The sequence below is a fragment of the Nelumbo lutea genome, chromosome 1 (assembly GCF_056320005.1).
Source record: "Nelumbo lutea isolate HS-2025 chromosome 1, American lotus-T2T, whole genome shotgun sequence".
In the NCBI taxonomy this organism is placed as follows: domain Eukaryota; kingdom Viridiplantae; phylum Streptophyta; class Magnoliopsida; order Proteales; family Nelumbonaceae; genus Nelumbo; species Nelumbo lutea.
This window is the reverse complement of record NC_142684.1, coordinates 211,823,537-211,838,709: the sequence shown is the minus strand read 5'-3', so window position 1 is coordinate 211,838,709 and position 15,173 is coordinate 211,823,537. Positions and strand designations below refer to the sequence as shown.

The 15,173-nt window shown below is 40.5% G+C and overlaps 1 protein-coding gene across 2 annotated transcripts in view; it reads left to right on the top strand.

Annotated features, from left to right (window-relative positions):
• B73 (molybdopterin biosynthesis CNX1 protein / molybdenum cofactor biosynthesis enzyme CNX1 (CNX1)) overlaps nucleotides 1–15,173 on the top strand; it is a 145,633-nt gene that overhangs the window by 98,982 nt on the left and 31,478 nt on the right. For both annotated transcript variants that reach the window (XR_016104660.1, XM_088962871.1), the window contains exons 6-9: nucleotides 10,275–10,502; nucleotides 10,717–10,907; nucleotides 11,077–11,181; nucleotides 11,263–11,568. Coding sequence is in view for 1 of the 2 variants with exons in the window: in XM_088962871.1 (XP_088818997.1) it covers nucleotides 10,275–10,502; nucleotides 10,717–10,907; nucleotides 11,077–11,181; nucleotides 11,263–11,568 (830 nt within the window). In the remaining variant the exon portion in view is untranslated. The remainder of the gene's footprint in view (nucleotides 1–10,274; nucleotides 10,503–10,716; nucleotides 10,908–11,076; nucleotides 11,182–11,262; nucleotides 11,569–15,173) is intronic.

Here is a 15,173-nt window from a genome sequence, read left to right as displayed (position 1 = left end):
AACATTGTGATATTTGCAAAAACATAGAATGCTATTTTATGTAATGATAAAAGATGTTGTAGAGAAGATGGGCCGAATGGCCCATAGGCTGTTACTGTATATTATCTTTATGTTCTTCTCTGTAATGGGCCTTATTCTGGGCCCATACTCTTTTATGTTCCTCTTTTGTAATTTCTTGTCCAACTAAGGACCTCTTTTGTAATTACTAAAAGATTAACTTAATAAAAGAGTATTAGAGAGTTAGAGGGAGGTTAAGTTTGAACACCTCATCCTCTAACCCTTCTTGCCGCAGCTCTCTCTTCTTCTCTAATCTTCTCTTGCTAGTTTTCTTTGTTTCAAACATAGTCCCTACTTCTAGGACTGTTTTTCAACTTGGTATCAAAGCAGGCCATTGCTTGGCATGTCCCTCATGTGGTTTTACTTCAACCAACTACATGAGGAAGTTCTAGGGCTGAAAGTTTACAGTCATCCGCCTGGTTCTTGGAGGTCATTGGAGGGTGCCCAAGCTTCTACACACTTGGAGAAGGGTTCGGTGACCAGGAAGAATCAGAGAACAAGTTGTTTGGCCTGATTTGAAATCAGAGAAAAGGGTTTTCGAAGTCATCTTAGAGGACAAGTGTTCGACCTGGTTTATAGTTCAAACCAGAGACTCTCTTACTGTAAGTCTTTGCTCAGTTGTTTCTGGGTTATTTTTTTTACTGTTCTGGACTGTTAAAAGTCCGAAGTTTCTTTGGAAACAGTACAACTATTCGGCTATCCTCTAGTCTGGTTTAATCCAGAGATTTCTGGATTGTTTTTCATTTCTTTTCTGGACTGTCAAGTAGCCGAAATACCTCTGAAATCACTACTGCTGAGACTGCTTCATTCGGCCCACTGTTGCTGGACTACTTCTACTCAGAAATTTCTGGGTTGCTTTGGAGGTCCTATTCGGCTGATTATTGGGTTGGGAAGCTGTTGAGACTGTTTTAAAACTAAGTGATACTAGTCTCATCTTCATTCCAACCTCTTCTTGGACCTATACTGAACACTTTGAAGTGGTTTCTTCAGTTAACAGTAGGCTGTTAAGTATTGCACACTAGTGTTCGACAAAAGGTCTCTTAAGGACTGTGGTCTTTTTTCTTCCTCTTTGGGACAACGGCTGTTAGAATCTGAAATACCTTGTGATTGGAGGTTGTTGGGTGTCCTTTGAAGGCTGATACAATAAAGAAAGAACTACCACCGAACTTTGCATGATGGATTTCTCAAACCTTGAAAACAAGAATGCTGCTGAATATGGGCAGATTTTGGGAACCCCAACCGATTCTATGCTGGCTGTAACTACAGTCAAGCTTGATGGGACCAACTACTTGGCTTGGTCACAATCAGTGAAAATCCATATTTGTAGCAAAGGAAAATGGGGTTTTATTTCTGGGAGCAAGAAAGCTCCTTTAGAGGATGATCCATCTTATGAGAGATGGGTACAAGAAAACTACACTACGATTGGGTGGCTTGTGAACTCAATGCAGCCACAGATCAGTCAACATTATCTGTGGATGAGTTCGGCTAAAGAAATCTGGGATAGTGTTGCAGAGACTTGCTCCCAGAAGTTGAATGTTGCTAGAGCTTACAAACTGAGAAGTGATGTGAAGAATCTAAGACAGGGGGAGAAGTCACTTGCAGCATACTTCTCAACCTTAAAATCTATATGGCAAGAGATTGATTTGATAGAGGCTGTGACATGGGATACCTCTAAGGATGCTGAAACATACAGGAAATTGGTTGAACGGAATAGGGTCTTTGAGTTCTTGACAGGGCTGAATTCTGAATATGATATTACAAAGCAAAACATCTTGTCCAAGGAAGATGTTTCATTGTCACAAGCATATACTTTGGTCAGCAGTGAAGAAAGTAGAAGGCAAGTGCAGGTTCAAGGAGTTGGTATCAATGATCATTTTGCAAATATGGGAATTAAACCCAAAGGGGTTACAGAAGCTCACAGTGGCACAGGAAGGAAGGAAGTGGTGTGTGAATATTGTAAGAAGTCAAAACACACAAAGGACAAGTGCTGGAAATTGCATCCCAATCTTGTACCTATCAGATTCCAGAAGAAGAATGATAGTAGAAAGACAGGAAGTGCACATGCAGCCACAGGCACAGATACAGAGGTTGAGTCTACCAGTGCACAGTTGGCAGCCATGAAAGCTGAATATGAGAAGTTTGAAAAGATGATCAGCCAGTTTGAAGGTGTAACTTCATCATCCAACCCTTCTGGAAGTCCTGCCACCACCGCATTTGCTCACTCAGGTATAAGGGCTTCTGTTAACCATGCATCCACCTCAGGTAATCCCAAGACCCGTTGGATCATTGACTCAGGTGCTTCTGACCACATGACCAACATTTCCACTTTGTTTGTTTCATATGATTTGCTTTCTGGTCGTGACAAAATCACCTTAGCTGATGGTTCTCTTGCCCCTATTTCTGGCAAGGGAACTGTCAAGCCTACAGACTCCTTACTCTTATCTTCCACTCTTCAGGTACCAAAATTAAATACCAACTTATTATCTGTAAGTAGCTTGACCAAGTCATTGAATTGTTGTGTAACATTTATCCCTTCTCACTGTGTGTTTCAGGAATGAAGTCTCGGAAGGTGATTGGGAGTGGCCATGAAACGAATGGAATATACTTGCTCGACACCCCTGGCCAATGCTTTGATCATCCCAAGAATGTTGCTTTTGGTTCTACTTCATCAGAGTCTGTCAGTCAAATTATGTTGAGTCGTTGTCGGTTGGGTCATTTACCTTTTTCTGCTTTAAGTCATTTACTTCCCAAACTATTTAAGGGAGTCAGTGTGTCCAGTCTCAATTGTGAGTCATGTCAGTTGTCAAAGCATTGTAGAAACAATTACCCTATGAGCAATAAAAGATATTCTTTTTCACATTGTGTACTCTGATGTGTGGGGGCCTTACCACTTATCCTCTATGGGGGGCTACAGATATTTTATCCTGTTTATTGATGACTTTTCTAGATTCACTTGGATATACTTAATGAAATACCGAGATGAAGTCCCAAGACTTGTGAGGCAATTTCATGAGCTTGTTTTAACTCAATTTGATACCAGAATTAAGGTTTTCAAATCTGACAATGCAAAAGAGTATTTTGAGAAGAGTTTATCCTTGTATCTTTCTGACATGGGGGTTATTCATCAAAGCTCCTGTGTTAGAACCCCTGAACAAAATGGAGTTGTTGAGAGGAAAAATAGACATATTGTTGAAGTTGCAAGGAGCCTTTTGTTTGCCTCACATGTTCCCACAAGATTTTGGGGTGGTGCTGTACTTACTGCTACCTATCTCATAAACCGTATGCCATCCAGGGTATTAGGGTTTAAATCCCCCTTTAGTCTTCTTCATCCAGACAAGGATCTCTTCCCAATTCATCTTCGTTTGTTTGGCTGTACCTGCTATGTTCACATTCCAAGTGTGCAAAGACACAAGTTTGAACCGAAAGCCCACAAATGTATCTTCCTTGGTTACTCCCCCACACAAAAGGGTTATTGTTGTTTTGATCCAAAGACTGACACCCGACATGTCTCTATGGATGTTACCTTTAATGAACTTTCTCCTTTTTATGGTTCCTCTCAGGATGGACATTGTCCACAGGGGGAGAGTCAGTCACAAGTTTTTGCTCTTCCTCTTCTTGTCCCAGTTGAGTCTCTTGACAAACCTGTATCCTCACCAAATGAGTCAAAGGTGGATCAATCACTTTATATCTCTTCTCCTAGGGACCCTATTTCTTTACCCCCTCGCCCTATCCATAATCCCAAAGTATATCAAAGGCAGAGATCCAGGAATGAGCAAGTGGTTTCCTTTACAACAGATGAAGCTCATACATTCCCAATCACAGATGAGATAACAGGTACTGCTTCAACTCCTTTGGAATCATCTTTCCTAGACCTTGATGTCCCCATTGCTGTTAGGAAAGGGAAGCGGAAATGTACTGCGCACACTGCATTTCCAAACACCTTTCTTATGACCTCTTTCTCCTTCATACTTTGCCTATTTCTCTTCTGTTGCTTCTAACCCCATTCCTAGGTCTGTCTCAGAAGCTCTTGGGATTCCATAATGGAGAGATGCCATGGAAACCGAAATGGATGCTCTACATGCAAATGGTACTTGGGAGGTGGTGGATTTGCCTGAAGGGAAGGATCCGGTTGCGTGCAAGTGGGTTTTTACCATTAAATACAAGGCTGATGGAACTATTGAGAGGTACAAGGCTAGATTTGTTGCAAAAGGCTACACACAGACATATGGGATTGACTACTTGCAGACTTTTGCCCCTGTTGCCAAGATGACATCTGTGAGGGTTTTTTTATCTCTGGCAGCTCACTTTTGTTGGACTCTCTATCAATTGGATGTAAAGAATGCATTTCTGAATGGTGACTTACATGAGGAAGTCTACATGTGTCTTCCCCCAGGGATATATGGGAAAGATATGCAAGGAAATGTATGTAAATTGAAAAATCTCTTTATCGTCTTAAACAATCTCCTAGAGCCTGGTTTGAGAGATTTAGAGCTGCACTTGTTAAATTCGGCTATGTTCAGACACAGTCAGATCATACTCTGTTTGTGAAGAAAAGTAGATCTTTAACAGTGTATCTCATTGTGTATGTTGATGACATTATAGTGACTGGTGATGATGCCTCAGGCATTCTGGCTCATAAGTCTTTCCTCCGTACAGAATTTGAGATTAAGGATCTAGGGGAGTTGAGATACTTCCTTGGCATAGAAGTTGCCAGATCCAAGGATGGGATTCTTATTTCCCAAAGGAAATATGTTCTTGATTTATTGTCTGAAACTGGAAATTTGGGTGCAAGACCAGCTGCAACTCCCATTGATATGAGTCACAAACTTTCAACTACAGATGGATCTCTGTTGGAAGACAAAAGGGTTTTTCAGAGACTTCTTGGGAAGCTTCTGTACCTGTGCATGACTAGACCAGATATTGTGTATGCTGTCAGTTGCATTAGCCAGTTCATGCATGCTACTAGAGATACTCATATGGCAGCAGCAGAACGGATTTTGTGTTATCTGAAAGGCTCTCCAGGGAAAGGAATCCTATTTACCAAGCATGACCACCTGAAACTTTAAGCCTATACTGATGCTGATTGGGCTGGCAATATGGATGGCAGAAGATCTACTTTAGGATATTGAAGTCTGGTGGCTGGTAATGTTGTCTCTTGGAGGAGTAAGAAACAATATGTTGTGGCCAGATCCTCTGCAGAAGCAGAGTATAGAGCCATGGCACATGGGGTCTCGGAATTGTTGTGGCTAAGGTCCTTAATGGAAGAACTTGGGATTGATCATGACAGGCCCATGATGTTGTATTGTGATAATCAGGCTGCCATCAACATTGCTCACAACCCGGTACAACATGATCGAACCAAACATATTGAAGTTGATAGACACTTTATTCGAGAAAAAGTCTCCTCCGGAGAAGTGTGCCTTCCATTCATTACTTCTGAAGGACAATTGGCAGACTTTCTCACCAAGGGCATTTCCAAGGCAAGACTTCATCATGACACTGGCAAGCTGGGCATGATTGACATCTATGCTCAGCTTGAGGGGGAGTGTAGAGAAGATGGGCCAAATGGCCCATAGGCTGTTACTGTATATTATCTTTATGTTCTTCTCTGTAATGGGCCTTATTCTGGGCCCATACTCTTTTATGTTACTCTTTTGTAATTTCTTGTCCAACTAAGGACCTCTCTTGTAATTACTAAATGATTAACTTAATAAAAGAGTATTAGAGAGTTAGAGGGAGGTTAAGTTTGAACACCTCATCCTCTAACCCTTCTTGCCGCAGCTCTCTCTTCTTCTCTAATCTTCTCTTGCTAGTTTTCTTTGTTTCAAACACAGTCCCTACTTCTAGGACTGTTTTTCAACTGAACTCCTTCTATGAGTCAACTAGCTTCACGGTTCACAGTGAACTACCCACCAAACACATCAACCACAGATATCAATCAACCAAACTTCACATTCACAGTCCCTTTTCGAACTGCCAAGTAGAGGGGGTCTAAATCACCATTAAACAGTCAACCAACGAAGCAACTTATGGCATAGAAGCCTCCTAACCTTCTAGGCGATCGGTCCTTTTAGGTTCTTCCCTTTCCTTTCTTCTCATATTAGCAGAAAACCTCAGCCAAACCAGTTCCAGACGTTCTTCACTGATGCGGTCAAGAAACTTTATCAACCAAGCTCTGATACCACGTTATCAGGACTGTATTTAATTAAATAAATAAACAGAAACTACTGATATGAGCCTAGAAGGAGAAGAGATGGAGAAGAAGAAGTCGAACAGAATAGGGCTAACCAGTCTCTATCGAGAGAGAGAACTGCCACCCTGTATGTTTAATACATAATGAAAAGTAAAATTAAAATACTACCCCTGTATAGAGATACTTAAGAATAGAGACAAAACACTGATTTAAAAAAAGGGAAAAGACTAAAATAACCCTAGAACAAAACTGTATTTTAACAGTTGAAAGGTTGTTGGAAACAGGGGATAATCATCCGGAATCTGCTGTCTTTTGCACTTTGTTGGACAATCTGAACAGAGCAAAATAGCAGAATTTTTTAGGGGAAGATTGGTACAAAGGAAGCTAGGATTGGTAATATTGAGAGAAGTATTAGGCATTGGGCTTTGAGCTTAAAGAGTTTGCTGGTCTTAAGCAAGGCCACTTTAGGAGATGATGGGTGTTGGAGAATACAAACCCATTCGGGTACTGTCTTTGAGGATCAAAGAAGTTCTCCCTTAATCAGCAAATTTCAGGGGACCTTTGTAAAGGGGAGACAAATTACAGACCAAATTCTGGTAGCTAATGAGTGCCTGGAGGACACGAGAAGATCTAATAAGAAAGGCTTCGTTTGTAAACTAGATATGGAAAAAGCCTATGATTTGGTGGATTGGCATTTCCTTTCACAAGTTTTGAGAAACTGTGGGCTTGGAGAAAGGTGGTGTAAATGGATTCATGGTTGTGTCAATTCTAGCCACTTCTCTATCTTGGTTAATGGAGTGGCAAAGGATTTCTTTCTAACATGTAGGGGTGTAAGGCAAGGAGATTCTCTCTCACCCTTCCTTGTTACCTTTATTAGCATATGTGCTTAGTCAAATGATCTCAAAGGCTGATAGGGAGAACATTGTAAAGGGGTGGAAAATAGGTAGGGATGCAGATGATATATTAATTTTCTGTGAAGGGGGAAATATTGAGAAGGTGAAGAATCTAAAGATGTTGGTGAAAAGATTTGAAAGGATCTCCAATTTGAGAGTCAACCTTGAGAAGAGTAGTGTAGTAGGGGTAAATTTAGGAAATAGATTGTTGGATATTTAGAATGCTCTATCTCTAATTGGCCTATGACCTACTTGGGACTTTCATTATGGGAAAACCCTAGAGAGAGTAGCTTTTGGCGCCCAATTGTAGAGAAGCTTGAAATTGAAAAGAGATTGACCTCGTGGAAGAAGAGTTATATTTCTTTTGGAGGTGAATTGCATTGGTTAGAGCTACCCTTGCTAACTTACCAACCTTTTTTTTCTGTCTGTCTTTAGGATTCCTTCTAGGGAAGCTAATAAACTAGAGAGGTTGATGAGGAGTTTCCTTGGGAACTGGGGGAAGGTAGAAATGATCATCTTCTAAAGTGGGAGGTGGTGTGTAAAAGTAAAGAGGGAGATTTGGGAATAGGGAATGTTAGGCAAAAGAATATGACACTTACAGGGAAGTGGTTGTGGAGGTGGCCTCTAGAGAGAGAGAGAGAGAAAGATTGTGGCATGAGGTGGTAGGAAGTGTCCATGGTCACTCAAAGAATGGGTGAGATGCTAGGGTATCTCGGCGGTAAACTTTGGCAACACCTTGGGAGGCAATTCACAGTATTTCCCCCAACTTTGCAATTTTATTAGGTATGATGTGTGCAATGGTAATTCAGTTCTTCTTTGGGAAGATACCTGGGTCAAAGAAGCTCCTTTAAAGGACCTCTTTCAATGGTTGAAAAGGGTCAAAAGGCTGGGTCAAAATTATTTTAAGGGATTAAGAGATTGAGAGTCTAACCAGCCTTTTGAGCCTTCTTGAAAAAGTTTGTTTGGATTCTTCTGAGCCAAACAAATGAATTTGGACACCTTTTCCCTTGGGTTAGTTCTCTTGTGCTTCCTTCTAAAGGCCCTTTGTCATTTTGAATTTCAACAAGTCTTCCCTTTTTAGGAGGTTTGGTGCAGGCCTATTCCCCCTAAGATCTTGGCTTTCTGTTGGGAAGTGTTTTATGAGAGGTAAACACCCTGGATAATCTACAAAAAAGAAGACCTTATCTTTGTCTTTCATCTAACTGGTGTATTCTTTGCAGGTCTCATGGTGAGGATTATTACCATTTACTAATTTCCCGTGAGGTTACTACAGATTTGTGGGATGGCTCTTCTTCGTCTTTGGGTGCAGGTGGAATAGGCCAGCAGATGTAAGCATGCTTTTTGATCCGTCTACCTTTGCTTGGTGCCAACGAAGAGGACGATTAATGTGAAAGTGTGCAAGAGCAGCTTTGCTTTGGACAGGGTGGGAAGAAAGTAATGCCAAAATTTTTCAAGAGGAGAGAAGCAAGCAAGAATTTAAGGAGTGTATCTTACATAGGGCTATCTTGTGGCTAAAATCTTTGGATTTATTTCATTAATTCTCCTTCAATGATCTTTGGAGGCATTGGGCAGCAGTTGCAACTTGCAAGTAGCTCCTCTAGGAAGAATAAGGTGTATATGAGCTGGGCACCCCCTCCTGAAGGATTTGTGATATTAAATTTTGATGGCAACAGTCAAGGTAACCCAGGTCCCTCTGGGAGTGGGAGGGGGGTTATAAGCAACGGAAGTGGTAATGTGGCTCTCTAATACTTTGGCCCTCTACATGTGGGGGACTCCTCTAGGGCAGAATTACTAGCTGCCCTCTAAGGAGTACAGTTTGCAGTACAGGTAGGAGTGTAAACAAATAGAGGGTGACTCCAAGCCCCAAGGTGGTGTGGTGGGCTGGCTACAGAACCCAGAGAGTGTGGTCTGGTGCTACAAGAATGAACTGAAAATGTTCAAGTAGCTGACAAGGAATATGAGTGTCAGAATACAATCAATGAGGAGATTAGCTAATGCTATGGCTGATAGCTTAGCCAAAGCAAGGGGCAAATAGGGAACAATTGTATTGTGCACAATTGCAAATAGGTCGCAGGTTGTGCCTCTCCTGGAACACTTGTAACTGTTTTTTCTCCATTTTCTAATAAAATCCTTTTATATATATATATATATAAACTATTTGGGTACCTCACCTAACAGTTTAATCTTTTAGGTTGAATTGTTCTTTGAGATGGTATCAGACCCTGTTTGACCAAATGGTCTAGTGTTCAATCTTCATAGCCCCAATTTAAATTAATTAAATTTCAGCACAAGGTTTGGGTGGGCCTGTGCTTATCCACACTTCAAGCCCAATAGGCTTTCACGTTTCAGGGACCTCACGTAACAGCTTAAGCTTTTAGGTTGAACGGTTCTTTGAGAATGAGGAAGAATCATCTTGATCGTTCTCATCCATTGTAGAAGGGTATCTTTGTATATGTATAGGATGCGAGATTTCTTGTGTTTAATTCCTGATATAATTGAACTTTTCTTTGAGGGAATTTCTCCCTCTTTTTGTATTAATACAATTATCATTTATCACAAAAAAAAATGATATTCAGTTCTACTTTCTAGGTGTTGTGAGTGACTGTCTTCCAGGGTTAGGCATTCTGTTCTCTTGCTGGTAGAAACAGGTTTTTTTCCTCCCCCTAGTGGTTGTTTTCTTTAGATTATGCTCTACTTTGTAGTTGATTAGGGACTATAGAAGGAGCAAATGCCAGTTTTCCTCACCCTAGAGGTTGTTTTCTTTAGACTATGCTCTACTTTGTAGCTGCTCTTCAACAAGGGGGTAGCCCATACCCCAAGCCCATAAACCCCCAACCCAAGTGCAGACAGGATTTGATCCCCAAGTCTCCGCTACAACCTGCAGCAGACCTTACCAACCAGCCAGTTGGCACCTTGCCAAATAATAAAGCATTTCAATCAATCATCTATGTAATTTGATTGCTTCTAGTTGACTGTGCAGGAGCTATCATAGGAACAGAGATTTAGTAATCTGGTCATAACAATTTTGCATTCAAGAATTCCAAACTGTGATTTATCACAGAATGCACCAACTTTGGGTTTGGATTTCCTCTTAAGTTTATGGTTACTAATTATTTTGTTATCTTTTGCAGATCAGGGACTCAAACCGTTCTATGATAATGGCTGCTGCAGTACAGCAGGGATGCAAAGTTCTTGACCTGGGTATTGCTCGTGATGACGAAGAACATCTTGAGAGGATTTTGGATGGTGCTATGTCTTCTGAGATTGACATTCTTTTAACTTCTGGAGGTGTTTCCATGGGTGACAGGGATTTTGTCAAGCCTTTGCTGAAAAAGCGAGGGACAGTATATTTCAACAGGGTAGACTGAAGTGTTCATCTATGTTTTTTCTTTTTTTTTTTTGGTATTTTTTCTTGATATTTCATTATGGTAATTTCTTGAACATTGATTTCTGAAGCAGTGCATATATAGTAAATAGGAATAGATTACAATCCATTGGATATTTTTTTCTTGACATGATAATGATTGGATGATAAATTTTTATTCTTGTTAATTTCAATTTATTGATCCTCAGGTTTTGATGAAACCTGGCAAGCCTGTAACATTTGCTGAGCTTATAGTAAAATCAACAAAGGAAAAGGGAGCTAGGAAGATTCTTGCATTTGGTTTACCTGGAAATCCAGTGAGCTGTCTAGTGTGTTTCCATCTCTTTGTTGTCCCGACAATTCGTCTCCTTTCTGGATGGGAAAATCCTCACCTTCTAAGGTAAGAAAATTTTCTAAAAAGGCACTTAATGGTTTCTGTGCATCAGCCACTACCATATAGATGGGGTAAAGTGGACTAATCCATGACTTTTGACACAAGACCAGATATCTTTATTTTATATTTACGTATTGTGGTGGTCTTCTGCCTTACTCAATTATTTGTTGGACAGATTGAATGCTTGCCTTGGACAGCCCATTAAGACAGATCCTGTCCGACCAGAATTTCATCGTGCCATCATTCGATGGAGGGTTAATGATGGATCTGGCAATCCAGGGTAAATTAAATTCACCTTAATCTATGTTGTCCCCTGCAAAATGCATAAAGGAAACTGATTGAACTTATTTGTTTCTTTCAGTTTTGTTGCCGAAAGCACTGGTCATCAGATGAGTAGCCGGCTTCTAAGCATGAAGTCTGCAAATGCACTGTTGGAGTTGCCAGCAACAGGAAGTGTACTTCCTGCGGGAACTTCTGTATCAGCCATTGTTATTTCTGATATAAGTGGCTTTCCTGTGAGTGATAACCCTTTAGCATTGGAGTCCAATATTTCCATCCAACATATATCGCATAAACAAACTGTTGAGGAATCACAAGCAGCTGAGGTTAGAGTAGCTGTTCTTACTGTGAGTGATACTGTTGCATCTGGGACAGGGCCTGACCGGAGGTATGCTAATTTATGACTTTTTATCTTATTTGATCATAATTTTTTTAATCAATCTTACTTGATCATTTGCATCCAAAATTTTTATATTAGTTGTCTCACTAATTGTTTGTTTCTGTGTGTGTGTGTCTGAAACATTCTTTACATTAAACCTGATTATTTAGACTAGCTTGGTTCTTATTCTGCAAATGTGAGGGGATGTAGAAAGGCTCATGAGTCCAGTCCAATCCCTCAAGCTCAGCCCAACTAAACCTATTTATGTAGGCTTTTGGGGCCAGTCCTCCTGCTTAAGGTCAATGGGCCTCTTGAGCCCAGTCTTGGAACCAGAACAGAAAATGCTAAAAGAGTAATGAAGTTTGAATGAAATTGGTTTTCCACAACTTGCATTTTGAAGTTGCAAGTACAATAGGTAAGCTTGCTGCATCTCAACTGGCATCAGAGCAAGTTCTTTAGGCTGCGTTTGGAATCAGTGTAAAATTACACTGATGACATTTTACACTGAACCAGAAAGCGACCGTTGCTTTTTTGAAAATAGTGATGGGTGGAAGAGTGTAAAGTTTTACATCGATAAAATCAATTTATTTTTTATTTCGATTATCGATGTAGAACTTTAGAGCTGATGAGGTTTTACATCTATTATTGACGTAAAACTACACTCCATCCAAACGCATACAAAACTGAACCGGAGTGAAGTTTTACATCGATAATAATTACACCCTCTTTCCAAACACATAACCGAACCGATGTAAAATTTACATCGCATCCAAATGCAGCCTTAATTGCCTTGGGACTAGATTTCCCCATAATTTGTACCCATTGAGTTGCATAGGAGTAGATTGATTATTTGACCAAGAGTGGTATAAATAGATAATTTGTAATTCAAATTCTCTCTTATTCCTTCTAGGAGGTCATTGTGAGTAGTTTCATTGCATTTTATTCTGTAAAAGGTAGACAATGCATCTGGATACACCTCTTTGTGTCATTGTTTCAAAGGGGTCACTTTTTGATGCCAAAGTAAGGCAAAGCAGATGTTACTCTCTGCTAAAGTCAAACACTGCAGTACTGTATACTTTGCAACAATATCTAAGAATTCAGTAATTGAATGACTACTTTGAATCAAAATTTTTGGATATTGTTTTTATATTAGGATTGTCGCACTAAATGATTTTTGCTTTCTGTTCTTTTGTTTCTCCAATATTGTCTCGGCCTGTAGGTTGTTTACTAACCAAACCATGTAAGTTTAGGATTGTTGAAATAATTTAGTTGTTTGTGTTAGTGTCTGTTTGGCTAGTTAAAGCGTTTTTCATTTCTATTTTTTTACTTCTGTTATGTCTGTTATTGTACTCACTTATAGCAGGGGCACAAGGGTCTTTTCCCTTCTTATTTCTGCCGCCCTATATATATTATAATAAAAGCTGGCGCTGTCAGCACTGTTACATTGCCAATCCCTTCTCTTCTCTTCTCCCTTCTCTCTTCTTCATCTTATTTCTGGCCGGCCACACTTTCAAGATGGTATCAGAGCGGGAATACTGACTGAGAGAACAGATCGAACAAACTTCACTGAGAGAACAGATCGAACAGACTTCTCTCTTCCAACTTGCTGAATCTGGGTGGAACAGAGATCTGAGGAAAACAGATCTACAACTAGTAGTCCTTCCTTTTTTCTCTTCCTTACCCTCCTTGGTCGTGTACCAAGTGAAAAAACCAAATGAATCTGGGCTGCTGAATGCTGTCAGATCTTTATACCTCTGTTTTTTGGGATCGTGCGATCCTATTCCTATGTTAAGGCGACTGTAGGTCAAGGATGACCTGTTATCTCAATTATTTGGCTTGATTATAAGTGTTAAGGATCTCTCCTACTGATTAATGTTCTTAGACATTCTGGAAGGCTGGTAGGTGGGGACTGTTAAACCGTACAGGTCTGAAATCTGTCGAATATTGCCTTTTTTTTTGTCCTGAAATTGGTATTGTTTGTGCTCAGACTGTTTTCAAACCCAAGTGTGTGGGTGTGGACTGAGTGGAGCATTTTTTTGTGGTGTAAGGAGGGGTCCTAAGTCCGGTGTTTGGGACTGATTGTCTGTTTTTACCATGTCGTCTGAGAATTCTGCTACTTCAGAGATTTTAGGGAGCCACAATAGAGTGACTGGGGGAATGGATATGAGTTTCCCCATGGCTGTTATTCCCTTTGATGGTCTGAACTATCTTGAGTGGTCTAGGGGAATAAAACTCTACATCACTGCTAGGGGGAAAATAGGATACATCAATGGGAGAGTGAAGGAACTGAAGTACGGAAGTGTTGAATATGATAGGTGGAACCAAGAGAATAGTATGGTGATGTCTTGGCTCTTGGTTTCCATGCTGCCACAGGTAAGGAAGACTTTTATGTGAGCTGAAACTGCTTGTGAAATATGGGAACAAACGAAGCCCACCTATTCAGAGCAGAGACACTATGCCAAGATATATCAACTGCAAGCTGAATCCTCTACTTGCAAGCAAGGGGAGAGGAGTCTCTCGATGTACTATTCTTATTTGACATCGATATGGAAAGAACTTGATCACTATCAGAATGTTAATTGGAAGTGTGATGAAGATGCAAAGGCGTATAAGTCACTTGTATCTCAGCAACGGGTCTTTGCCTTTCTCCTAGGGCTGAATCCTTCATATGAATCCATTAGGGTGCAGATCTTGGGTAGTAAAGACTTGCCATCAGTTCAAGATGTGTATGCCTTAGTACAGATGATAAGAGTAAACTTTGGTGCACTCACTGCCAAAAGACATGACGCACGAGAGATACATGTTGGGATCTCCATGGAAAACCTAAATGGGCACATGATTTGGGTAAGAAGTCAACACCTGATCAGGGCAAGAAACCAAGCCAACAGAATCAAAAAAAGTATAACTCAGCTAATATGGCATCAACAGAGACTAGTCCTTTGGTAACTCAGGAGAGGCATCCCAGTTCTGACCCTAAGGAAGAAATTATCAACTCCTTTCGTGAACATTTTGTTAGACAGTCTTTGTATGCCCTTAGCTTCAATCAGAATGATGTACTTTTGACGTTTATTGTAAATGAATAAAGTGCATATTTGATTCATGCTCTTGGGGTTTGTTTTTGTGTTATACCCTTAAACTTGACACTTAATGAGACTCGTGTTAGTTTAGAATGTTCACAGCCGGTGGGTTGGTCTGGGGAGACCTATCCTGATAAGGCTGACACTAATGTGCTACCAAGTCGGTTGGGGTGGCCTGTCTCAGCCGCCAAGGTGAGACCCAAGGCACATGCAGTGTAGGATTAATTAAATCTTTGAACCGAACCAGATTTCCAGTATTGCCCTTGAAAGAATGGTAGGATCCATCTAATGGACGCCATAAAGGTTGCGGAATGGATGGGCGAATTTCAAAAATTTCCTACCTTCTCCCAACTGGGAATCATATTCCCTAAATTTAGAATACAATATTCAAGGATCCTACTTGAACCATAGTCAAACCAGATCTGTACCAAAAGACAAATGGGAGGAATATACCTGATCCGGAGAAGCATTATCTCCCAAAGTTGGTGTTCACACCCAAAGAATGCTCCAAGATCCGTTCCTGCTGAAGATGACACA